Source organism: Procambarus clarkii, chromosome 60, assembly GCF_040958095.1.
Source record: "Procambarus clarkii isolate CNS0578487 chromosome 60, FALCON_Pclarkii_2.0, whole genome shotgun sequence".
Taxonomy (NCBI): Eukaryota; Metazoa; Arthropoda; class Malacostraca; order Decapoda; family Cambaridae; genus Procambarus; species Procambarus clarkii.
In genome coordinates, this window is record NC_091209.1 from 7,459,649 (window position 1) to 7,484,719 (window position 25,071).

Genomic DNA, 25,071 nt, shown 5'->3' on the forward strand with positions numbered 1-25,071 from the left:
CAGGAAACAGCGAGTAACGGTGAGGGGGGAGACATCAGAGTGGCGAGATGTCACCAGCGGAGTCCCACAGGGCTCAGTACTTGGACCCATCCTGTTTCTAATATATGTGAACGATCTTCCAGAGGGTATAGACTCATTCCTCTCGATGTTTGCTGATGATGCAAAAATTATGAGAAGAATCAAGACGGATGAAGATAGACAGAGACTACAGGATGACCTGGATAAACTGGAGGAATGGTCTAGAAAATGGCTGCTGAAGTTCAACTCTGGAAAGTGTAAGGTGATGAAATTAGGCGAAGGGAGCAGGAGGCTGAACACAAGGTATCATCTGGGAGGGGAAATCCTGCAAGAATCAAATAGAGAGAAGGATCTGGGGGTTGATATCACACCGAACCTGTCCCCAGAGGCCCACATCAAAAGAATATCATCAGCGGCATATGCTAGACTGGCCAACATAAGAACTGCCTTCAGAAACTTGTGTAAGGAATCTTTCAGAACCCTGTATACCACTTATGTAAGACCAATCCTGGAGTATGCAGCTCCAGCCTGGAGTCCATACCTAGTTAAACACAAGACAAAGTTAGAGAAGATTCAGCGGTATGCCACCAGGCTCGTCCCGGAACTGAGAGGATTGAGCTACGAGGAAAGGCTAAAGGAGCTGAACCTCACATCCCTGGAAAACAGAAGAGTAAGAGGAGACATGATAACCACCTACAAAATTCTCAGGGGAATTGACAGGGTGGACAAAGACAAACTCTTCAGCACGGGTGGGACACGAACAAGGGGACACAGGTGGAAACTTAGTACCCAGATGAGCCACAGAGACGTTAGAAAGAATTTTTTCAGTGTCAGAGTAGTTAATAAATGGAATGCACTAGGAAGTGATGTGGTGGAGGCTGACTCCATACACAGTTTCAAATGTAGATATGATAGAGCCTAGTAGGCTCAGGAATCTGTACACCAGTTGATTGACAGTTGAGAGGCGGGACCAAAGAGCCAAAGCTCAACCCCCGCAAGCACAATTAGGTGAGTACAATTAGGTGAGTACACTCACACACACACTCACACGCACTCACACTCACACACACTCACTCACACTCACTCACACTCACACTCACACTCACGGGCACCGCCAGGTACCCCTTGTAGTGTGTGTGTGAGAGAGTACATTAGAAACATTTCAGTCTTAGGAAAACTTGCATGTATATGTTTATATTGCTAACTGCCGCAGGAGAGACTACAGTTGAAGGTCCTACACACTAGTCCTGTGAAAGGTGCTACACACACGGCTGTACACTGAGAGGCAGCAGCAGCAGCAGCAGCAGCAGCAGCAGCAGCAGCAGCAGCAGCAGCAGCAGCAGCAGCAGCAGCAGCAGCACCTTTGAGGAGGAGCCGAGAGCGAACTACTGTAAACGGTGAAAAATGTGAGAAATAGCGAGAGAAGCTCATCTCTTCCAGGAGGTATAAACCATATTGTTGAAGAGCTGGTCAAGGTGACATGAACTACACTTTGCTCTACTGGAAGTGTCAACGTTGCTCTGCTGGAAGTGACAATGTTGCTCTACTGGAAGTGACAATGTTGCTCTGCTGGAAGTGACATTGTTGCTCTGCTGGAAGTGACATTGTTGCTCTACTGGAAGTGACATTGTTGCTCTGCTGGAAGTGACATTGTTGCTCTGCTGGAAGTGACATTGTTGCTCTGCTGGAAGTGACATTGTTGCTCTGCTGGAAGTGACAATGTTGCTCTGCTGGAAGTGACATTGTTGCTCTGCTGGAAGTGACATTGTTGCTCTGCTGGAAGTGACATTGTTGCTCTACTGGAAGTGACATTGTTGCTCTGCTGGAAGTGACATTGTTGCTCTGCTGGAAGTGACATTGTTGCTCTGCTGGAAGTGACATTGTTGCTCTGCTGGAAGTGACATTGTTGCTCTGCTGGAAGTGACATTGTTGCTCTGCTGGAAGTGACAATGTTGCTCTGCTGGAAGTGACATTGTTGCTCTGCTGGAAGTGACATTGTTGCTCTGCTGGAAGTGACATTGTTGCTCTGCTGGAAGTGACAATGTTGCTCTGCTGGAAGTGACATTGTTGCTCTGCTGGAAGTGACATTGTTGCTCTGCTGGAAGTGACATTGTTGCTCTACTGGAAGTGACAATGTTGCTCTGCTGGAAGTGACATTGTTGCTCTGCTGGAAGTGACATTGTTGCTCTGCTGGAAGTGTCAATGTTGCTCTACTGGAAGTGACAATGTTGCTCTGCTGGAAGTGTCAATGTTGCTCTGCTGGAAGTCTCAATGTTGCTCTACTGGAAGTGACAATGTTGCTCTGCTGGAAGTGACAATGTTACTCTGCTGGAAGTGACAATGTTGCTCTGCTGGAAGTGACAATGTTGCTCTGCTGGAAGTGACAATGTTGCTCTGCTGGAAGTGACAATGTTGCTCTGCTGGAAGTGACAATGTTACTCTGCTGGAAGTGACAATGTTGCTCTGCTGGAAGTGACAATGTTGCTCTGCTGGAAGTGACAATGTTGCTCTGCTGGAAGTGACAATGTTGCTCTGCTGGAAGTGACAATGTTGCTCTGCTGGAAGTGACAATGTTGCTCTGCTGGAAGTGTCAATGTTACTCTGCTGGAAGTGACATTGTTGCTCTGCTGGAAGTGACAATGTTACTCTGCTGGAAGTGACAATGTTGCTCTGCTGGAAGTGACAATGTTACTCTGCTGGAAGTGACAATGTTGCTCTGCTGGAAGTGACAATGTTGCTCTGCTGGAAGTGACATTGTTGCTCTGCTGGAAGTGTCAATGTTACACTGCTGGAAGTGACAATGTTACACTGCTGGAAGTGACAATGTTACTCTGCTGGAAGTGACATTGTTGCTCTGCTGGAAGTGACAATGTTACTCTGCTGGAAGTGACATTGTTGCTCTGCTGGAAGTGACAATGTTACTCTGCTGGAAGTCTCAATGTTGCTCTGCTGGAAGTGTCAATGTTACACTGCTGGAAGTGTCAATGTTACACTGCTGGAAGTGTCAATGTTACACTGCTGGAAGTGTCAATGTTACACTGCTGGAAGTGACAATGTTACACTGCTGGAAGTGTCAATGTTGCTCTGCTGGAAGTCTCAATGTTGCTCTACTGGAAGTGTCAATGTTACACTGCTGGAAGTGTCAATGTTACACTGCTGGAAGTGTCAATGTTACACTGCTGGAAGTGACAATGTTGCTCTGCTGGAAGTGTCAATGTTACACTGCTGGATGTCACAATGTTGCTCTGCTGGAAGTGACAATGTTGCTCTGCTGGAAGTGACAATGTTACTCTGCTGGAAGTGACAATGTTGCTCTGCTGGAAGTGTCAATGTTACACTGCTGGAAGTGTCAATGTTACACTGCTGGATGTCACAATGTTGCTCTGCTGGAAGTGTCAATGTTACACTGCTGGATGTCACAATGTTGCTCTGCTGGAAGTGACATTGTTGCTCTGCTGGAAGTGACAATGTTACTCTGCTGGAAGTGACAATGTTGCTGTGCTGGAAGTGTCAATGTTACACTGCTGGAAGTGTCAATGTTACACTGCTGGAAGTGTCAATGTTACACTGCTGGAAGTGTCAATGTTGCTCTGCTGGAAGTGTCAATGTTACACTGCTGGAAGTGTCAATGTTACACTGCTGGAAGTGTCAATGTTACACTGCTGGAAGTGTCAATGTTACACTGCTGGAAGTGTCAATGTTGCTCTGCTGGAAGTGTCAATGTTACACTGCTGGAAGTGTCAATGTTACACTGCTGGAAGTGTCAATGTTACACTGCTGGAAGTGTCAATGTTACACTGCTGGAAGTGTCAATGTTACACTGCTGGAAGTGTCAATGTTACACTGCTGGAAGTGTCAATGTTACACTGCTGGAAGTGTCAATGTTACACTGCTGGAAGTGTCAATGTTACACTGCTGGAAGTGTCAATGTTACACTGCTGGAAGTGTCAATGTTACACTGCTGGAAGTGTCAATGTTACACTGCTGGAAGTGACAATGTTGCTCTGCTGGAAGTGTCAATGTTACACTGCTGGAAGTGTCAATGTTACACTGCTGGATGTCACAATGTTGCTCTGCTGGAAGTGTCAATGTTGCTCTGCTGGAAGTGTCAATGTTGCTCTGCTGGAAGTGACAATGTTGCTCTGCTGGAAGTGACAATGTTGCTCTGCTGGAAGTGACAATGTTGCTCTGCTGGAAGTGACAATGTTACACTGCTGGAAGTGACAATGTTACACTGCTGGATGTCACAATGTTGCTCTGCTGGAAGTGTCAATGTTGCTCTGCTGGAAGTGTCAATGTTGCTCTGCTGGAAGTGTCAATGTTGCTCTGCTGGAAGTGACAATGTTGCTCTGCTGGAAGTGACAATGTTGCTCTGCTGGAAGTGACAATGTTACACTGCTGGAAGTGACATTGTTGCTCTGCTGGAAGTGACAATGTTGCTCTACTGGAAGTGACAATGTTACTCTGCTGGAAGTGACAATGTTGCTCTACTGGAAGTGACATTGTTGCTCTGCTGGAAGTGACAATGTTGCTCTGCTGGAAGTGACAATGTTACTCTGCTGGAAGTGTCAATGTTACTCTGCTGGAAGTGACATTGTTGCTCTGCTGGAAGTGACAATGTTGCTCTGCTGGAAGTGACAATGTTACTCTGCTGGAAGTGACATTGTTGCTCTGCTGGAAGTGACAATGTTACTCTGCTGGAAGTGACAATGTTACTCTGCTGGAAGTGACATTGTTGCTCTGCTGGAAGTGACAATGTTGCTCTGCTGGAAGTGACAATGTTACACTGCTGGAAGTGACAATGTTACACTGCTGGAAGTGTCAATGTTGCTCTGCTGGAAGTGACAATGTTGCTCTGCTGGAAGTGTCAATGTTACACTGCTGGAAGTGTCAATGTTACACTGCTGGAAGTCACAATGTTGCTCTGCTGGAAGTGACAATGTTACTCTGCTGGAAGTGACAATGTTGCTCTGCTGGAAGTGACAATGTTACACTGCTGGAAGTGTCAATGTTACTCTGCTGGAAGTGACAATGTTACACTGCTGGAAGTGTCAATGTTACTCTGCTGGAAGTGACAATGTTGCTCTGCTGGAAGTGACAATGTTACTCTGCTGGAAGTGACAATGTTACACTGCTGGAAGTGACAATGTTACTCTGCTGGAAGTGACAATGTTGCTCTGCTGGAAGTGACAATGTTGCTCTACTGGAAGTGACAATGTTACTCTGCTGGAAGTGACAATGTTACACTGCTGGAAGTGTCAATGTTACTCTGCTGGAAGTGACAATGTTGCTCTGCTGGAAGTGACAATGTTACTCTGCTGGAAGTGACAATGTTACACTGCTGGAAGTGACAATGTTACTCTGCTGGAAGTGACAATGTTGCTCTGCTGGAAGTGACAATGTTACTCTGCTGGAAGTCACAATGTTGCTCTGCTGGAAGTGACAATGTTGCTCTGCTGGAAGTGTCAATGTTACTCTGCTGGAAGTGACATTGTTGCTCTGCTGGAAGTGTCAATGTTGCTCTGCTGGAAGTGACAATGTTACACTGCTGGAAGTGTCAATGTTACTCTGCTGGAAGTGACAATGTTACACTGCTGGAAGTGTCAATGTTACACTGCTGGAAGTCACAATGTTGCTCTGCTGGAAGTGACAATGTTGCTCTGCTGGAAGTGACAATGTTACTCTGCTGGAAGTGACAATGTTACTCTGCTGGAAGTGACATTGTTGCTCTGCTGGAAGTGACATTGTTGCTCTGCTGGAAGTGACAATGTTACTATGCTGGAAGTGACATTGTTGCTCTGCTGGAAGTGACATTGTTGCTCTGCTGGAAGTGACAATGTTACTCTGCTGGAAGTGACATTGTTGCTCTGCTGGAAGTGACATTGTTGCTCTGCTGGAAGTGTCAATGTTGCTCTACTGGAAGTGACAATGTTACTCTGCTGGAAGTGACATTGTTGCTCTGCTGGAAGTGACATTGTTGCTCTGCTGGATGTCACAATGTTGCTCTGCTGGAAGTGACATTGTTGCTCTGCTGGATGTCACAATGTTGCTCTGCTGGAAGTCACAATGTTGCTCTACTGGAAGTGACAATGTTGCTCTGCTGGAAGTGACAATGTTGCTCTGCTGGTTGTCACAATGTTGCTCTGCTGGAAGTGACAATGTTGCTCTACTGGAAGTGACAATGTTGCTCTGCTGGAAGTGACAATGTTGCTCTGCTGTTGGTGACAATGTTGCTCTGCTGGAAGTGTCAATGTTGCTCTGCTGGAAGTGACAACGTTGCTCTGCTGGAAGTGACAATGTTGCTCTGCTGTTGGTGACAATGTTGCTCTGCTGGAAGTGACAATGTTGCTCTGCTGGAAGTGACAATGTTGCTCTGCTGGAAGTCACAATGTTGCTCTGCTGGAAGTCACAATGTTGCTCTGCTGGAAGTGACAATGTTGCTCTGCTGGAAGTGACAATGTTGCTCTGCTGGAAGTGACAATGTTGCTCTGCTGGAAGTGACAATGTTGCTCTGCTGGAAGTGACAATGTTGCTCTACTGGAAGTGACAATGTTACTCTGTTGGGTAAAATGTTTTGACAAACATTTCTGGGGTCCAATTCTCTTTTGTCAGCCTCATAAGTGATGAAGAGGATTGGCTCTGATACTGCCTCCAGTCTCACCATCAAGCTAATGAGGGCTCACTACGGGTCTTGGGCTCTGCTGCACATACTTATCTGTCTGTCTGTGTTCTTGTATAGTGGCACAACCTTGGCCGTCTTCCAACCTTCCGGTAGTTCAGTTTTCTAGTACCAATCATTTCACGGTGATTGGCCAATAACAATGATTCCATTCTTAGGATTGGGCAATACGAGGCAGTTCCTATTTGAAAGACTGATTAAAAATGTGAAAGACTGATTAAAATCTGAAAGACTGATTAAAAAGATAGAGTCTCATGGTATTGGGGGTGCTATATTAAGCTGGATTAGGGCATGGCTATACCAAAGGAAACAGAGAATTAGTATAAATGGAATCAAGTCAGAGTGGGAAAATGTTGTAAGTGGAGTGCCTCAAGGCTCTGTCCTGGGACCTCTGTTGTTTATAATATATATAAATGATTTAGATTCAGGTTTGAGTAGCAACATTTGCAAATTTGCCGATGATACGAAAATCGGTAGGGAAATTAATTCGGAGGAGGACTCACTATCACTTCAAGTTGATCTAGATAGGGTTTTGAAATGGTCAAAGGATTGGCAGATGCAGTTTAATGCTGATAAATGTAAAGTTCTGAGGTTAGGTAATGATGATAGAGTTACAAGATACGAGCTAGATGGTGTTGTGATTGCGAAGTCGGATTGCGAAAGGGATCTGGGAGTTATGATTAGTAAGAATTTAAAACAAAAGGATCAATGCATAAATGTTCGTAATAAGGCAAATCGGACTCTTGGATTTATTAATCGCAGCGTTAGTAACAAGACACCTGGTGTGGTTCTCAAGCTATATCTTGCTCTAGTTAGGCCCCATTTAGATTATGCAGTTCAGTTTTGGTCGCCATATTATAGAATGGATATAAATTCACTTGAACGTGTCCAGCGTAGGATGACTAAGTTAATTCCCCAAATTAGAAATCTTTCATATGAAGAAAGATTAACAAAGCTTAAGTTGCATTCACTGGAAAGGCGAAGAGTTAGGGGTGACATGATAGAGGTTTACAAGTGGATGAATGGACATAACCGGGGGGATATTGGTAGGGTATTAAAAGTATCAACACAGGACAGAACACGAAACAATGGGTATAAATTGGATAAGTTTAGATTTAGGAAAGACTTGGGTAAATACTGGTTCAGTAACAGGGTTGTTGGTTTGTGGAACCAATTGCCGCGTAACATTGTGGAGGTGGGGTCCCTCGATTGTTTCAAGCACGGGTTGGACAAGTATATGAGTGGGATTGGGTGGTTATAGAATAGGAGCTGCCTCGTATGGGCCAATAGGCCTTCTGCAGTTACCTTTGTTCTTATGTTCTTATGTTGTTATCTACGTAACTCGTTCACATATATATATGTTTAACCTACTCTTGAAACAAGCTAACGATCTCACGTCTATTATGTTTACCAGTAAATTGTTCCATAAATCAAGAACCCTGTTTTGAATCCAGTATTTACCCAGGTCTTTCCTGCATCTAAAATTCTCCAATTTATTTCCATTGTTTCGTGTTCTGTTTTATGCGATATATTTAAAACCTTATTTATTATCCCCTTTTATGCATTTGTATGTTTCAATGTCACAGCTAATCTTCGCATTTTTAGAGAATATAAATGTTTACTTTGGTGATCTAAAATTTTAAGCTCCTTAAAAAGTTAAGGAACTTTTCTTGCTCTGTTGTGAAGACCTCCTAAAATCTCTTAAGACGTCCACACAATCTTTGTCGTTCTTGGTGTGTTCCTGTCCCTCTCCTCATTTTCATCACCTGTTCATTAACAGCTATTTTTTCTCGTGATGTGCCTGTGCAGCAGCCTGGGGTTGGGGTTCTGTCCGCGACATTGTAGATACCGCAGAGTTCCCCTCAATATATGCCATGGTTTTCCCTGTACAGTGTATCTCCTCTACCACATGGTACTCAAATGTTCATACATTGTATAACAAAACTGTTACTTGCTTAACTAAATGAACTAATGGGATTGGGTTCCTGAGCCCATTATGTGCCTCTGTAACCCTTCCCACCACCGCCCACGGGATCGGTATGGGGTGCATAATAAACGACTAAACTTAACTAACGTATCAACTGATTATTCCAAAGGTGGGGGGGGGGTGCTTCGAAATTGAGTTTCCTTATTGCTATATATTTTATATTGCTATAAAAGGCTGTATATATATATATATATATATATATATATATACTTGCTACTTAGCTTATATATGAGTGAATATGAGGTGGAGTGTCTGGCTGTTTCATCATTGCCCATCATTTGTCGGGATCCACTAATATACTCATATAGAAAGGAGGTCTTTACTGTTTATAATAATTTAGCTCTTTATGTATCTGTTCTCCCAACAGGTACATAGAGATAAGATAAAGATAAAGTAGAGATACATAATTTTCCCTGTACTCCTGATCGAGTATTAAAGAGTCGGATCTACATTCCTGTCTTCACTATAGGCGGGTATTTCTCTTAATAACCTTCGTGATATTTGGACGACCACGGAGTGTAGTGCAAAATGTGGGTGTTGCGAGACTGGCAGACACTGAGCATCAGTAATGATAGAGACTGGCAGACACTGAGCATCAGTAATGATAGCAACTTTGGATATCAAACAGCAAGTGTTTACACCGCTTTCACTTTCACCGATGACTTAAATGATGCCACTAATGATGTCCAGAACGACGGGATAAGGGTCCAGAACGACGCGATAAGGGTCCAGAACGACGCGATAAGGGTTCAGAACGACGTGATAAGGGTCCAGAACGACTTAATAAGGGTCCAGAACGACGTGATAAGGGTCCAGAACGACTTAATAAGGGTCCAGAACGACTTAATAAGGGTCCAGAACGACGTGATAAGGGTCCAGAACGACGTGATAAGGGTCCAGAACGACTTAATAAGGGTCCAGAACGACTTAATAAGGGTCCAGAACGACTTAATAAGGGTCCAGAACGACTTAATAAGGGTCCAGAACGACGTGATAAGGGTCCAGAACGACGTGATAAGGGTCCAGAACGACTTAATAAGGGTCCAGAACGACTTAATAAGGGTCCAGAACGACGTGATAAGGGTCCAGAACGACGTGATAAGGGTCCAGAACGACGTAATAAGGGTCCAGAACGACTTAATAAGGGTCCAGAACGACGTGATAAGGGTCCAGAACGACGTAATAAGGGTCCAGAACTACTTAATAAGGGTCCAGAACGACGTAATAAGGGTCCAGAACGACTTAATAAGGGTCCAGAACGACGTGATAAGGGTCCAGAACGACGTGATAAGGGTCCAGAACGACGTAATAAGGGTCCAGAACGACTTAATAAGGGTCCAGAACGACGTGATAAGGGTCCAGAACGACGTAATAAGGGTCCAGAACTACTTAATAAGGGTCCAGAACGACGTAATAAGGGTCCAGAACGACTTAATAAGGGTCCAGAACGACTTAATAAGGGTCCAGAACGACTTAATAAGGGTCCAGAACGACGTGATAAGGGTCCAGAACGACTTAATAAGGGTCCAGAACGACGTGATAAGGGTCCAGAACGACTTAATAAAGGGTCCATGCCTGATACTTCGTCACATTCATTTCATTTTCATATGAGAGTTGTGTTATTAAAACGTGTGTGTGTACCCCCCACAGGTGGACCTGAACATGAGGATAGGCATCCACTCCGGGGCTGTGTTGTGTGGCGTCCTGGGGCTCCGGAAGTGGCAGTTCGACGTGTGGTCCTACGACGTGACCCTCGCCAACCACATGGAATCCGGAGGCATCCCTGGGTAGGCGAACTCCCCTTCATTGTGTTCCTCGAACCTGCTACTGGTTGGTGTTACGGTCTTCATGGCGGGTGGTGACGACGGGTGGCAGCGGGATTAAGGTTACTGGTAACGAGGCATTGGCTGCTATTGAAATGGCGATTAAGAACGGTAATTCATGCGTTATTCAGGGCTGTTGAGATGGACCGTAGCCTGACCATGGTTGGGTGTGGGACCGTAGCTGTTGTCAGCTTCCCCACGACCGCCTGCAGTCACCTCTAATTACTTTTCATAATGATTTCTCACTAATTTAGGCATGGGAACACGCACTTGTTGTGGGTGGAGGGAGGGAGGGAGGGGAGGGAAGTGTTGATCACATCAGGTGTTTACGCTTCACGTGTTTTTAGCCACTTTTCTTTACTTTTCTACTTCTCAATTAGAGGAAAATTTAGCAGGTGGGAGTTTGCTGTTCATGCAGTTGTTCTCTTGGGTAATGGAAGAGTTATCTGGTATAAGCCAAGCATGAGCGCAGTTACTAAGTCTGAGTGCTAAGAAGCCCTTGGTCTTGGGGTCAGTGGGGATTGCAACCCTAAAATTCATTGCATAAATGTACGGAATAAAGTTACTATAATATAAACAGAGGTTAAAACAAATAGAGCTTAACTTACATTGTCAAGAAAGACGAGGCGTAAGGTGGAGACATGACTGAAGCGTATAAATGGACGCTGAAATAAATGGGTTGAAATATATCAACACATTCACGACCAAAGATCACATTCACTCCCAAAAAAAAAAATCCATCAATTTCGGGCTATTCATGCCCATGCCACTCTTGAGTGGATTAATCTTCATCAATCAATCAACACAAAAGAGAGCACGAAACGATGGATATGTGTTGGATAAGTTGACATTTAGAAAAAAACTAGGTAAATACTGGTTTGGATATAGGGTTTGCTAACCCAGTATTGATTTATGTAAATAATTACCGAGTAACAGAGGAGATGGGAGGTCTCTGGAGTGTGTCAAGCGTAGGTCTATATAGATGTATGACTGTGTTTTGATGGGTATAAATAGCTGTCTCGTATAGGCCAATAGGCCTGTGTGATTTATACTCGTGTACTTCTCATACCAATTCTCTCTCTCTCTCTCTCTCTCTCTCTCTCTCTCTCTCTCTCTCTCTCTCTCTCTCTCTCTCTCTCTCTCTCTCTCTCTCTCTCTCTCTCTCTCTCTCTGTCTCTCTCTCTCTCTCTGTCTCTCTCTGTCTCTCTCTGTCTCTCTCTGTCTCTCTCTCTCTCTCTCTCTCTCTCTCTCTCTCTGTCTCTCTCTGTCTCTCTCTGTCTCTCTCTCTCTCTCTCTCTCTCTCTCTCTCTCTCTCTCTCTCTCTCTCTCTCTCTCTCTCTCTCTCTCTCTCTCTCTCTCTCTCTCTCTCTCTTTCTTTCTCTCTCTCTCATTTTTATTCCCCTTCTCTTCACATTTTGCCTTTGTTTACCTTCTCCTCCTCCCCTTCTGATCCTCCCTCTTTGTCTCTCTACCCCTCTCCTCTGCTTCCTCTGCTCTTCCCCATTTTTACCTCAGCCTGACCAGTCAGCAGTGTGGAAATAGATAACACCGTTATGTTCTATTTTTTCTAGGGTGTCAGTGTGCAGCAAAGTCCTCAGCTGCGCGCGCACACACACACACACACACACACACACACACACACACACACACACACACACACACACACACACACACACACACACACACACACACACACACACTCTCTCTCTCTCTCTCTCTCTCTCTCTCTCTCTCTCTCTCTCTCTCTCTCTCTCTCTCTCTCTCTCTCTCTCTCTCTCTCTCTCTCCACCCTTTCCCTCCATTAGGTGTACAGAATTGTAAGGGAAGCTACAATGAACATATTTAAGTAATAAAACCGTACACCCGAAACCATTCCCAAGAGATCTAACAGAAGGTCTTAGGCTAGTGGAGGATATCACAATTCTCAATCATGGACAGAGTCTACCGTTGTAATGTAAACTGGTAAACCAAGAACCCCCCCCCCCTTCCATGAGAGTGCTGTTACTAGAACAACTAAACAAGAAACTATCCACAGATAAAAATGTTTCTGATTCAACGACAGCAATGAAGATAGAATGAGGACAGAACCCTCCAATGGGGGTTGACTCTTTATTAAGCAAATATTTTGTATAAATTTAAGAGTTGGATTAAGAAGTCTCAGGAGGAGTGGGAGATGAGGGATGTAATCAGACCTGGCCAGACTCACCACCTAGGTAAATTGGGAGACTTGTTCTAATTAGAAAATTAGAAGACGTCTTTGCCGGTGTATGAAGGCTGTATCTTGAGGTTATCTTGAGATGATTTCGGGGCTTTAGTGTCCCCGCGGCCCGGTCCTCGACCAGGCCTCCACCCCCAGGAAGCAGCCCGTGACAGCTGACTAACTCCCAGGTATCTATTTACTGCTAGGTAACAGGGGCATTCAGGGTGAAAGAAACTTTGCCCATTTGTTTCTGCCTCGTGCGGGAATCAAACCCGCGCCACAGAATTACGAGTCCTGCGCGCTATCCACCAGGCTACGAGGCCCCTACTTGTATGCTTGCTGAATTTCAATATATAATTGACCTATAATGGGAGACTCTTCTGTGATGACCCTTGTATATATCTCAATGTCCCCCACTGTCGGAAGAAAGCATAAGATTTTGGAGACTGAGATCCAGCACATTCCACCGTCAGTTGAGAGGTGGACGTGACGGACCCAGAGGCTCTTACTATCAAGAGACGACGACCCGCCTCTCAAGCAAGGGGGAAAAAACAGGATGTCTTATCTTCCTGCAGTAAAGTGAGAGAGCTCCACTATCAAGCAGAATTCCATTCCAAGTTTTTGTGATGTAGTATTCTGGGTGAGCATTTCTATCATTCCCAGCAGTGAGCGTCCAGTCATCATGCAGGGTCACCATCAACAGATACTCTCATCTTGGGAGAAAATAATGATAAGTTGGAATATTGATCCTGTGATTGCGAACATCCATTTGTTGGTGCACAGTGTTATAGATAGGCTTAGTCAGTGTAGAAGTTGTTTTATTGGCTTAAGGCCTGGAATTAATGTAAGTTAATTTGAAATTAATCATCTCATATTATTCAAAATTCTATATAAAATCAAACTAGTTTTCTATGTTGTATATCGATAGACCACCTTTTCGAATGGGGTTATATATTGGCCAAATGTTTCGCTGGCTTACTGTTCTATTACAAAGGCTTAAAAGAGATCACAAGCAACAACAGGCTGGGAAATCTACCCTAGGCTGTTTGTTTTGGGCCAAGTTTACAGGTGAAGGTGGAGAGGCGCGGGTGGGAGAAGTGCTGGTCCACTCACAGGCGCGGGTGCGAGAAGTGCTGGTCCACTCACAGGCGCGGGTGGGAGAAGTGCTGGTCCACTCACAGGCGCGAGTGGGAGAAGTGCTGGTCCACTCACAGGCGCGGGTGGGAGAAGTGCTGGTCCACTCACAGGCGCGGGTGCGAGAAGTGCTGGTCCACTCACAGGCGCGGGTGGGAGAAGTGCTGCTCCACTCACAGGCGCGGGTGCGAGAAATGCTGGTCCACTCACAGGCGCGGGTGCGAGAAGTGCTGGTCCACTCACAGGCGCGGGTGCGAGAAGTGCTGGTCCACTCACAGGCGCGGGTGCGAGAAGTGCTGCTCCACTCACAGGCGCGGGTGCGAGAAGTGCTGGTCCACTCACAGGCGCGGGTGCGAGAAGTGCTGCTCCACTCACAGGCGCGGGTGCGAGAAGTGCTGGTCCACTCACAGGCGCGGGTGCGAGAAGTGCTGCTCCACTCACAGGCGCGGGTGCGAGAAGTGCTGCTTCACTCACAGGCGCGGGTGCGAGAAGTGCTGGTCCACTCACAGGCGCGGGTGCGAGAAGTGCTGGTCCACTCACAGGCGCGGGTGCGAGAAGTGCTGCTCCACTCACAGGCGCGGGTGCGAGAAGTGCTGCTTCACTCACAGGCGCGGGTGCGAGAAGTGCTGGTCCACTCACAGGCGCGGGTGCGAGAAGTGCTGGTCCACTCACAGGCGCGGGTGCGAGAAGTGCTGCTCCACTCACAGGCGCGGGTGCGAGAAGTGCTGCTCCACTCACAGGCGCGGGTGCGAGAAGTGCTGCTCCACTCACAGGCGCGGGTGCGAGAAGTGCTGCTCCACTCACAGGCGCGGGTGCGAGAAGTGCTGGTCCACTCACAGGCGCGGGTGCGAGAAGTGCTGGTCCACTCACAGGCGCGGGTGCGAGAAGTGCTGGTCCACTCACAGGCGCGGGTGCGAGAAGTGCTGGTCCACTCACAGGCGCGGGTGCGAGAAGTGCTGGTCCACTCACAGGCGCGGGTGCGAGAAGTGCTGGTCCACTCACAGGCGCGGGTGCGAGAAGTGCTGGTCCACTCACAGGCGCGGGTGCGAGAAGTGCTGGTCCACTCACAGGCGCGGGTGCGAGAAGTGCTGGTCCACTCACAGGCTCGGGTGCGAGAAGTGCTGGTCCACTCACAGGCGCGGGTGCGAGAAGTGCTGGTCCACTCACAGGCGCGGGTGGGAGAAGTGCTGGTCCACTCACAGGCGCGGGTGGGAGAAGTGCTGGTCCACTCACAGGCGCGGGTGGGAGAAGTGCTGGTCCACTCACAGGCGCGGGTGCGAGAAGTGCTGGTCCACTCACAGGCTCGGGTGCGAGAAGTGCTGGTCCACTCACAGGCGCGGGTGCGAGAAGTGCTGGTCCACTCACAGGCTCGGGTGCGAGAAGTGCTGGTTCACTCACAGGCGCGGGTGCGAGAAGTGCTGGTCCACTCACAGGCGCGGGTGCGAGAAGTGCTGGTCCACTCACAGGCACGGGTGGGAGAAGTGCTGGTCCACTCACAGGCGCGGGTGGGAGAAGTGCTGGTCCACTCACAGGCGCGGGTGGGAGAAGTGCTGGTCCACTCACAGGCGCGGGTGGGAGAAGTGCTGGTCCACTCACAGGCGCGGGTGGGAGAAGTGCTGGTCCACTCACAGGCGCGGGTGGGAGAAGTGCTGGTCCACTCACAGGCGCGGGTGCGAGAAGTGCTGGTCCACTCACAGGTGCGGGTGGGAGAAGTGCTGGTCCACTCACAGGCGCGGGTGGGAGAAGTGCTGGTCCACTCACAGGTGCGGGTGGGAGAAGTGCTGGTCCACTCACAGGCGCGGGTGGGAGAAGTGCTGGTCCACTCACAGGTGCGGGTGGGAGAAGTGCTGGTCCACTCACAGGTGCGGGTGGGAGAAGTGCTGGTCCACTCACAGGCGCGGGTGGGAGAAGTGCTGGTCCACTCACAGGCGCGGGTGGGAGAAGTGCTGGTCCACTCACAGGCGCGGGTGGGAGAAGTGCTGGTCCACTCACAGGCGCGGGTGCGAGAAGTGCTGGTCCACTCACAGGCGCGGGTGCGAGAAGTGCTGGTCCACTCACAGGCGCGGGTGCGAGAAGTGCTGGTCCACTCACAGGCGCGGGTGGGAGAAGTGCTGGTCCACTCACAGGCGCGGGTGGGAGAAGTGCTGGTCCACTCACAGGCGCGGGTGGGAGAAGTGCTGGTCCACTCACAGGCGCGGGTGCGAGAAGTGCTGGTCCACTCACAGGCGCGGGTGGGAGAAGTGCTGGTCCACTCACAGGCGCGGGTGCGAGAAGTGCTGGTCCACTCACAGGCGCGGGTGGGAGAAGTGCTGGTCCACTCACAGGCGCGGGTGGGAGAAGTGCTGGTCCACTCACAGGCGCGGGTGGGAGAAGTGCTGGTCCACTCACAGGCGCGGGTGGGAGAAGTGCTGGTCCACTCACAGGCGCGGGTGGGAGAAGTGCTGGTCCACTCACAGGCGCGGGTGGGAGAAGTGCTGGTCCACTCACAGGCGCGGGTGGGAGAAGTGCTGGTCCACTCACAGGCGCGGGTGGGAGAAGTGCTGGTCCACTCACAGGCGCGGGTGGGAGAAGTGCTGGTCCACTCACAGGCGCGGGTGGGAGAAGTGCTGGTCCACTCACAGGCGCGGGTGGGAGAAGTGCTGGTCCACTCACAGGCGCGGGTGCGAGAAGTGCTGGTCCACTCACAGGCGCGGGTGCGAGAAGTGCTGGTCCACTCACAGGCGCGGGTGCGAGAAGTGCTGGTCCACTCACAGGCGCGGGTGCGAGAAGTGCTGGTCCACTCACAGGCGCGGGTGCGAGAAGTGCTGGTCCACTCACAGGCGCGGGTGCGAGAAGTGCTGGTCCACTCACAGGCGCGGGTGGGAGAAGTGCTGGTCCACTCACAGGCGCGGGTGGGAGAAGTGCTGGTCCACTCACAGGCGCGGGTGGGAGAAGTGCTGGTCCACTCACAGGCGCGGGTGGGAGAAGTGCTGGTCCACTCACAGGCGCGGGTGGGAGAAGTGCTGGTCCACTCACAGGCGCGGGTGGGAGAAGTGCTGGTCCACTCACAGGCGCGGGTGCGAGAAGTGCTGGTCCACTCACAGGCGCGGGTGCGAGAAGTGCTGGTCCACTCACAGGCGCGGGTGCGAGAAGTGCTGGTCCACTCACAGGCGCGGGTGCGAGAAGTGCTGGTCCACTCACAGGCGCGGGTGGGAGAAGTGCTGGTCCACTCACAGGCGCGGGTGGGAGAAGTGCTGGTCCACTCACAGGCGCGGGTGGGAGAAGTGCTGGTCCACTCACAGGCGCGGGTGGGAGAAGTGCTGGTCCACTCACAGGCGCGGGTGGGAGAAGTGCTGGTCCACTCACAGGCGCGGGTGGGAGAAGTGCTGGTCCACTCACAGGCGCGGGTGCGAGAAGTGCTGGTCCACTCACAGGCGCGGGTGGGAGAAGTGCTGGTCCACTCACAGGCGCGGGTGGGAGAAGTGCTGGTCCACTCACAGGCTGCGGGTGGGAGAAGTGCTGGTCCACTCACAGGCGCGGGTGGGAGAAGTGCTGGTCCACTCACAGGTGCGGGTGGGAGAAGTGCTGGTCCACTCACAGGCTGCGGGTGGGAGAAGTGCTGGTCCACTCACAGGCGCGGGTGGGAGAAGTGCTGGTCCACTCACAGGCGCGGGTGGGAGAAGTGCTGGTCCACTCACAGGCGCGGGTGGGAGAAGTGCTGGTCCACTCACAGGCGCGGGTGCGAGAAGTGCTGGTCCACTCACAGGCGCGGGTGCGAGAAGTGCTGGTCCACTCACAGGCGCGGGTGGGAGAAGTGCTGGTCCACTCACAGGCGCGGGTGGGAGAAGTGCTGGTCCACTCACAGGCGCGGGTGGGAGAAGTGCTGGTCCACTCACAGGCGCGGGTGCGAGAAGTGCTGGTCCACTCACAGGCGCGGGTGGGAGAAGTGCTGGTCCACTCACAGGCGCGGGTGCGAGAAGTGCTGGTCCACTCACAGGCGCGGGTGGGAGAAGTGCTGGTCCACTCACAGGCGCGGGTGGGAGAAGTGCTGGTCCACTTCACAGGCGCGGGTGGGAGAAGTGCTGGTCCACTCACAGGCGCGGGTGGGAGAAGTGCTGGTCCACTCACAGGCGCGGGTGGGAGAAGTGCTGGTCCACTCACAGGCGCGGGTGGGAGAAGTGCTGGTCCACTCACAGGCGCGGGTGGGAGAAGTGCTGGTCCACTCACAGGCGCGGGTGGGAGAAGTGCTGGTCCACTCACAGGCGCGGGTGGGAGAAGTGCTGGTCCACTCACAGGCGCGGGTGCGAGAAGTGCTGGTCCACTCACAGGCGCGGGTGGGAGAAGTGCTGGTCCACTCACAGGCGCGGGTGCGAGAAGTGCTGGTCCACTCACAGGCGCGGGTGCGAGAAGTGCTGGTCCACTCACAGGCGCGGGTGCGAGAAGTGCTGGTCCACTCACAGGCGCGGGTGGGAGAAGTGCTGGTCCACTCACAGGCGCGGGTGCGAGAAGTGCTGGTCCACTCACAGGCGCGGGTGCGAGAAGTGCTGGTCCACTCACAGGCGCGGGTGGGAGAAGTGCTGGTCCACTCACAGGCGCGGGTGGGAGAAGTGCTGGTCCACTCACAGGCGCGGGTGGGAGAAGTGCTGGTCCACTCACAGGTGCGGGTGGGAGAAGTGCTGCTCCACTCACAGGCGCGGGTGGGAGAAGTGCTGGTCCACTCACAGGCGCGGGTGGGAGAAGTGCTGGTCCACTCACAGGCGCGGGTGGGAGAAGTGCTGGTCCACTCACAGGCGCGGGTGGGAGAAGTGCTGGTCCACTCACAGGTGCGGGTGGGAGAAGTGCTGCTCCACTCACAGGCGCGGGTGGGAGAAGTGCTGGTCCACTCACAGGCGCGGGTGGGAGAAGTGCTGGTCCACTCACAGGCGCGGGTGGGAGAAGTGCTGGTCCACTCACAGGCGCGGGTGGGAGAAGTGCTGGTCCACTCACAGGCGCGGGTGGGAGAAGTGCTGGTCCACTCACAGGCGCGGGTGGGAGAAGTGCTGGTCCACTCACAGGCGCGGGTGGGAGAAGTGCTGGTCCACTCACAGGCTCCTGATTTTAAACAGTTGTATTCTTCATCTTTCGAGACTATATGAACTTCAGGCAGAAGGCGTAAGACCAGGAATGGCGGTGGTGCACTCTCTATACGCTCGCGTATAGTCTGTCTTTTATGCAAATATTCAGTCTAATGAAGCAGCTTGAAGGATTCGATTCACCTGGGGCTCTAGGAGACTCGAACTGCGGACCCCAAGTGTGTGAGGATCCTCCCACACCTTTTAAGCTTGAAGGAGTATAAACATTATGAGCCAGCGGGGCCCACCTGGCCTCGGCCACGAAGCTGCCACACTTGTGACGAGGGGTTGACGCCCCCCTCCACCCCTCGCCACCCCCACTCTGCTAGTGCACATGTCCACCACATCAAAGATATACCCGGGGACCACTCAAGTGACATTGTTGCCCATGTGCCAGTTGTTGTGACTAGGTTATGTCCCTTTTAACCCCCCAACACACACCTTTGCTTAAATCACAATTGACAAAATAAATAACGCGAGTACGAGCATACGAATAATGGAAAGTGTAGAAGATCTCTTGGCCCAAACCAGGCAGCTCCTATTTATACCCACCTAAACTCATTCATACACATGTCTAAACTACGCTTGAAACAATCCGCCTATTATTTGACCCGGTAATTTGTTCCATAACTCGACAACCCGGTTTCCAAACCAGTATTTACCCAGGTCTTTCCTGAATCTAAATTTTTCTTAATTTATATCCAATGGTGTTCCTATATGAAGCAAGAGAGGTCCAAGAAGAGAGTCATGGGACACCCTGACAACAAGACACGGTGATGTAGGGACAACACACGGGTACAACAGAGGTTAACATGTCCCCCGGGTGACAACACACGGGTACAACAAAGGTTAACATGTCCCCGGGTGTTGCAGGAGGGTGCACGTGTCCAGAGCCACGGTAGAGTGCCTCAACGGTGTCTACGACGTGGAACCGGGCCACGGCAAGCAGCGGGACCAGTACCTCAAGGTGAGTATACTACCAGCTTGGTCTTACCTCAAGGTGGGTACATACATATATATATGTGTGTGTGTGTAGGAGTATGCTTACACAGGAGAGATAAGAGGAGTAACAGGAGTGGCTTTGTACAGGACCACGGCGTGGAGACCTTCCTCATCAAGCGTGAGGAACCACTCCGACCCAGGCGTCGAGGGCCACGCTACTCACGCTCCAGGCTCTGGTCTGAGGACTGAGAGGAACAACTGTTGTGTCTCCCAGGTACGTCTCCCACCCTACATGGGGTGTGTGTCTCCCACTCAACACGGGGTGTGTGTGTCCCACCCTACACGGTGTGTGTGTGTGGCCCACCCTACACGGGGTGTGTGTCTCCCACCCTACACGGTGTGTGTGTCTCCCACCCAACACGGTGTGTGTGTCTCCCACTCAACACGGGGTGTGTGTGTCCCACTCAACACGGTGCGTGTGTGTCCCACTCAACACGGGGTGTGTGTGTCCCACTCAACACGGTGCGTGTGTGTCCCACTCTATACGGTGTGTGTGTCTCCCACCCTACACGGGGTGTGTGTGTCCCACCCTACACGGGGTGTGTGTCTCCCACCCTACACGGTGTGTGTGTCTCCCACCCTACACGGAGTGTGTGTCCCACTCTATACGGTGTGTGTGTCTCCCACCCTACACGGTGTGTGTGTCTCCCACTCTATACGGTGTGTGTCTCCCACTCTATACGGTGTGTGTGTCTCCCACCCTACACGGTGTGTGTGTGTCCCACTCTATACGGTGTGTGTGTCCCCCACTCCACACAATCTCAACAGCTCTATGCTCATCCCGTCTAGATACAATGATCGCTGAATACCAGTGAACACCAGTGAACACTGGTGAACACTAGTGAACACTAGTGAACACTGGTGAACACTAGTGAACACTGGTGAACACAGTTTGGTTACACTTTTTCCTTGATTTGTGTTTATGATTATTAAGTGAGGACGTCTCAGTCCGTCCTGGACCTTGTTGATAAGGCTCCATCACGGGCCCTAAACTTTGCTTTCAGATCTGTTCACGTTTGTTGGTTGAATTATCTACCTTTTAACCTCGTTATTAAGGCGCGTGTGTATGGAAAAACAAAATGCTCCATAAGGTTTAGTTTCTCGAGTTATTATATAGAACTCTCGTATATAATTGATATTAGGTAAATGTTGTTTACAGTGACTTGAAGCTCTCCTGATATTTGAAGATGACTTTGATCAGTTCTTTGTTAGCACAGGGGTCTACGTCCTCGGCTCACAATCGAGAGACAGGGGTTTAATCCCAGCGCAGAATGGAAACGGTTGAACACGTTTCCTTTTGCCTAATGTCTCTGTTGACCAAGCAGTTAAATAGGTACGTGGGGGGGGTTAGGCAATTGCTGTGAATTACATCCTAAAGCAGGTCAGACATTATTACCTTACACCTGATGCCTCTATTTACTTAGCAGCAAATAGGTACCCAAGAATTTGTCAATTGCTGTAGGTTGCATCCTTGGCAAGGTCAACAGTTGGCCTATGGGTACCTTGGTCAACCCAAGTACAGACTTGCTGTCCCGGACATTGGGAATTATTAATATCTGTCATTACGTGTCCTCCGCAGAAGGTATCATCGTGCGACACCAGCTCTCCAGTCAACCACAGGAGAAACACCCCGGCCATCACCACTACGCCCTGTGGTCTTCAACACAACTCCACCACAGCCTCCACCACCCACCACAACACGGCAGACGCCATCACAGAGCGCGCCAACGGCCACACCACCACCACCACCACCACCACACCCTCCACCACAGCAAGGACAGTCTTACTCTCCAACAGGTCCTCCTCCACGGAGACCGACACGGGAGATGAAGCAACCAAGAAAGCAGAGGGAGGTCAGGGCAGCAGACAAGGCTCCCCGACTCAACTAGAAGAGGAGAACGCTACAGACTGGACGCCAGAAATACCATTTGGAAACGTGAGTTCTATAACCATGTGTGCGTGTTGTGGCTCTTGCTTCTCTTGCCCAGTCATATATATATATCTCAGTTTTTTACAACTTTGCTTCATAAGTATCGTTGCTCCATGTTTAAGCCAACTCAAGTGTTTTCTCCTTTTTTTACTCAGCTACTCAAGTGTTTTCTCCTTTTTTTACTCAGCTACTCAAGTGTTTTCTCCTTTTTTTACTCAGCTACTCAAGTGTTTTCTCCTTTTTTTACTCAGCTACTCAAGTGTTTTCTCCTTTTTTTACTCAGCTACTCAAGTGTTTTCTCCTTTTTTTACTCAGCTACTCAAGTGTTTTCTCCTTTTTTTACTCAGCTACTCAAGTGTTTTCTCCTTTTTTTACTCAGCTGCTCAAGTGTTTTCTCCTTTTTTTACTCAGCTACTCAAGTGTTTTCTCCTTTTTTTACTCAGCTACTCAAGTGTTTTCTCCTTTTTTTACTCAGCTGCTCAAGTGTTTTCTCCTTTTTTTACTCAGCTACTCAAGTGTTTTCTCCTTTTTTTACTCAGCTGGTAGAACCATCTCTCCCCCCCCCCCCAGGTGGTAACTAGCACCACCACCTCCACACAGGTGGTTATTGTGGTGGTGGCAGCGGTAATATGGTACTTGTCTAAGGTACTATCAGCATGATGGGTACAGGTGCAGGTACCAATCCAGGAAACTATAGTGGGATATTATCCTTCGTTTTAACTCATATTATCTTAAATCTATTCTTTTTAAAAACGAGGCTGAGAATTATCCATGATCAAGTATTAGTTAATGTAAACGTTAAATTTCAGTATGATTCATCGAAGTGTCACAGTTGTCCCACTTTTCCTGCTTTGTTTAAACTTTTTCTTAAATAATCATTCTTTTTCCTGACTTATTCTTCGTCTCTGGTAACATTAGTATGTGTCTGAAATATTTATAGTAGTTCTGTATTTGTTGTGTTCCGTTATGTATTGGAAGAGTGTAACATTTCACTGTAATGTATCCCTGGTGCGCTTTATTTGTGTCGATTACAAGAGGTTTTGAGGAACTGTCTATTTTACTGAAGTAGTTTAGTTAGTATGTATATGTGTGTTGTCTCTTAATAAGTGATTTTCTCGGTGATTTTAAAGCAATGCAAAGCTGTCTAGCTTGGCTTTGGCTTGACACCATCCTCATTATTAGCATTCCTTATCATCTACCATCATCATCAATCATCGCCGTCCTAGTATTAACATCATCACCCTCGTTATCATCGTTATCATCACTCCCTTTGAAACATAACACAAAACATTGTTCAGAATGGGGGAAAAACGTGAGTTATATTTTTTCCTGGGAAAGGGAGGAGTGACAGGAAAGAAGACCCCCAGTGTCCAGAGCAGAGGGTTGTCCTCCTTGGTGTGCGGACTCGAGGTCTTCTCCACGCTAACCTCACCCCTCGAGGGCTTGAAGGTCATTCTTAGACTTTTCCGTAGAAGCTGTATTTAAGGGGTAAGGTATGAATGAAGGCGATAAGTCACAATAACGTGGCTGAAGTAGTTTAACCAGACCACGCACTAGAAGGTGAAGAGACGACGACCGAAACGTCGTCGTCCCTTCACCTTCTAGTATGAATGAACACCCCCCCCCCCCCTCTCACCCCCAAAAAGAAGTCATTGTTGTTGTTTTAGATTTAGCTACTCAGAACGAAGTGTCCATGTAGCACGGGCTATGGTGAGCCCGTAATAGAAGTCATTATATATTGATTTGCATCACAAATGTGTGTGTGGAAGACACGATGATTGCTTCAGGTGCGTTAGTGAGACACTAACGACGGACCTAAGACCGTCGACATCTCACTTTCCTCCACATCTAAGGAAACAGCTGTGGACAGTGAGACACAGGACATTCAATGGAAAAGGAAAAATATTGCTAATACCATTTAAGAGAGAGGCAGGTCCTCCCCCCCCCCCCCGCCCCTCCCTCTCCCTCTAATCGTTAACTATTCAATTGTTTAAGGACTTTGGCGTCTATAAAAAATAGTTTGTCTTAAAGTGGCGTTTATAGACTGTTCATTAAATGCAAACGAAGCCGCTATAATAGAGGAATTTTTCTCTTGTAATATATCTTTCATTTATCAATTCTGATTGAAATTACCTACTTAAAATTATCTGCTAGATTAAGGACCTGCCCGAAACGCTGCGCGTACTAGTGGCTTTACAAGAATGTAAATACTGTACTATCCAATGTATTCTCTCAAACCCAATGTACCTTCTTGTATATATATAAATAAATAAATAAATAAATAAATAAATATGTACCGGTCTCGTTCCTGAGTCCCCGGCCTGGATGCTTATACTCAAGCTATTTCTTCCATATGGAGGACATTAAGGAAAAACGCGTAAATATCCTAAAATCGACATTCAGTGAAGATTGAGCCGTTGCTGGTCTTAAGACCATGAAGTGCGAGTACCAGAACACCTAGGGCCAGATTCACGAAGAAGTTACGCAAACACTTACGAACCTGTACATCTTTTCTCAATCTTCGGCGGCTTTGTTTACAATTATTAAGCAGTTAATGAGCTCCGAAGCACCAGGAGGCTGTTTATAACAATAACAACAGTTGATTGGCAAGTTTTCATGCTTGTAAACTGTTTAATAAATGTAACCAAAGCCGTCAAAGATTGAGGAAAGATGTACACGTTCGTAAGTATTTGCGTATCTGCTTCGTGAATCTGGCCCCCGAGTTCGTACTTGAGAAATGTTGCGTCCGTTCACACTCGATTTAAGCTTGTGAAATGTTCTAATAGTTAGCAAGTATGTGTTAGTGGTTATTGACGGTAAATGTGTGTAGTCTCCATGGTTCATGTACTAGGCTTTCTTCATACATTAGTTTATACAGTTAACTAACAACCGGCACCATTTACACGCATCCCTTTCTAAAGAACAACTGATCTTTATGATCAGTTGTAGGAAATCCCATCAACAAACACCTCCCCACCCATCACCACACCTCCCCGCCCATCACCACACCTCCCCACCCATCACCACACCTGCCTCCCATCACCACGTCTCCCCCGCCCATAACCACACCTCCCCACCCATCACCACACCTGCCTCCCATCACCACGTCTCCCCCGCCCATAACCACACCTCCCCGCCCTTCACCACACCCCCTTGCCCATCACCACACCTCCCCGCCCATCACCACGCCTCCCCGCCCATCACCACA

General features: G+C 49.3%; 1 protein-coding gene across 1 annotated transcript in view; it reads left to right on the forward strand.

Annotated features, from left to right (window-relative positions):
- LOC123766907 (adenylate cyclase type 8) overlaps positions 1–25,071 on the forward strand; it is a gene marked incomplete in the record, with an annotated part of 567,973 nt that overhangs the window by 507,939 nt on the left and 34,963 nt on the right. Inside the window, 4 exon segments of the mRNA XM_069307264.1 lie at positions 10,335–10,471; positions 19,805–19,898; positions 20,021–20,119; positions 21,513–21,869. Of these exon segments, the coding sequence (XP_069163365.1) occupies positions 10,335–10,471; positions 19,805–19,898; positions 20,021–20,119; positions 21,513–21,869 (687 nt within the window).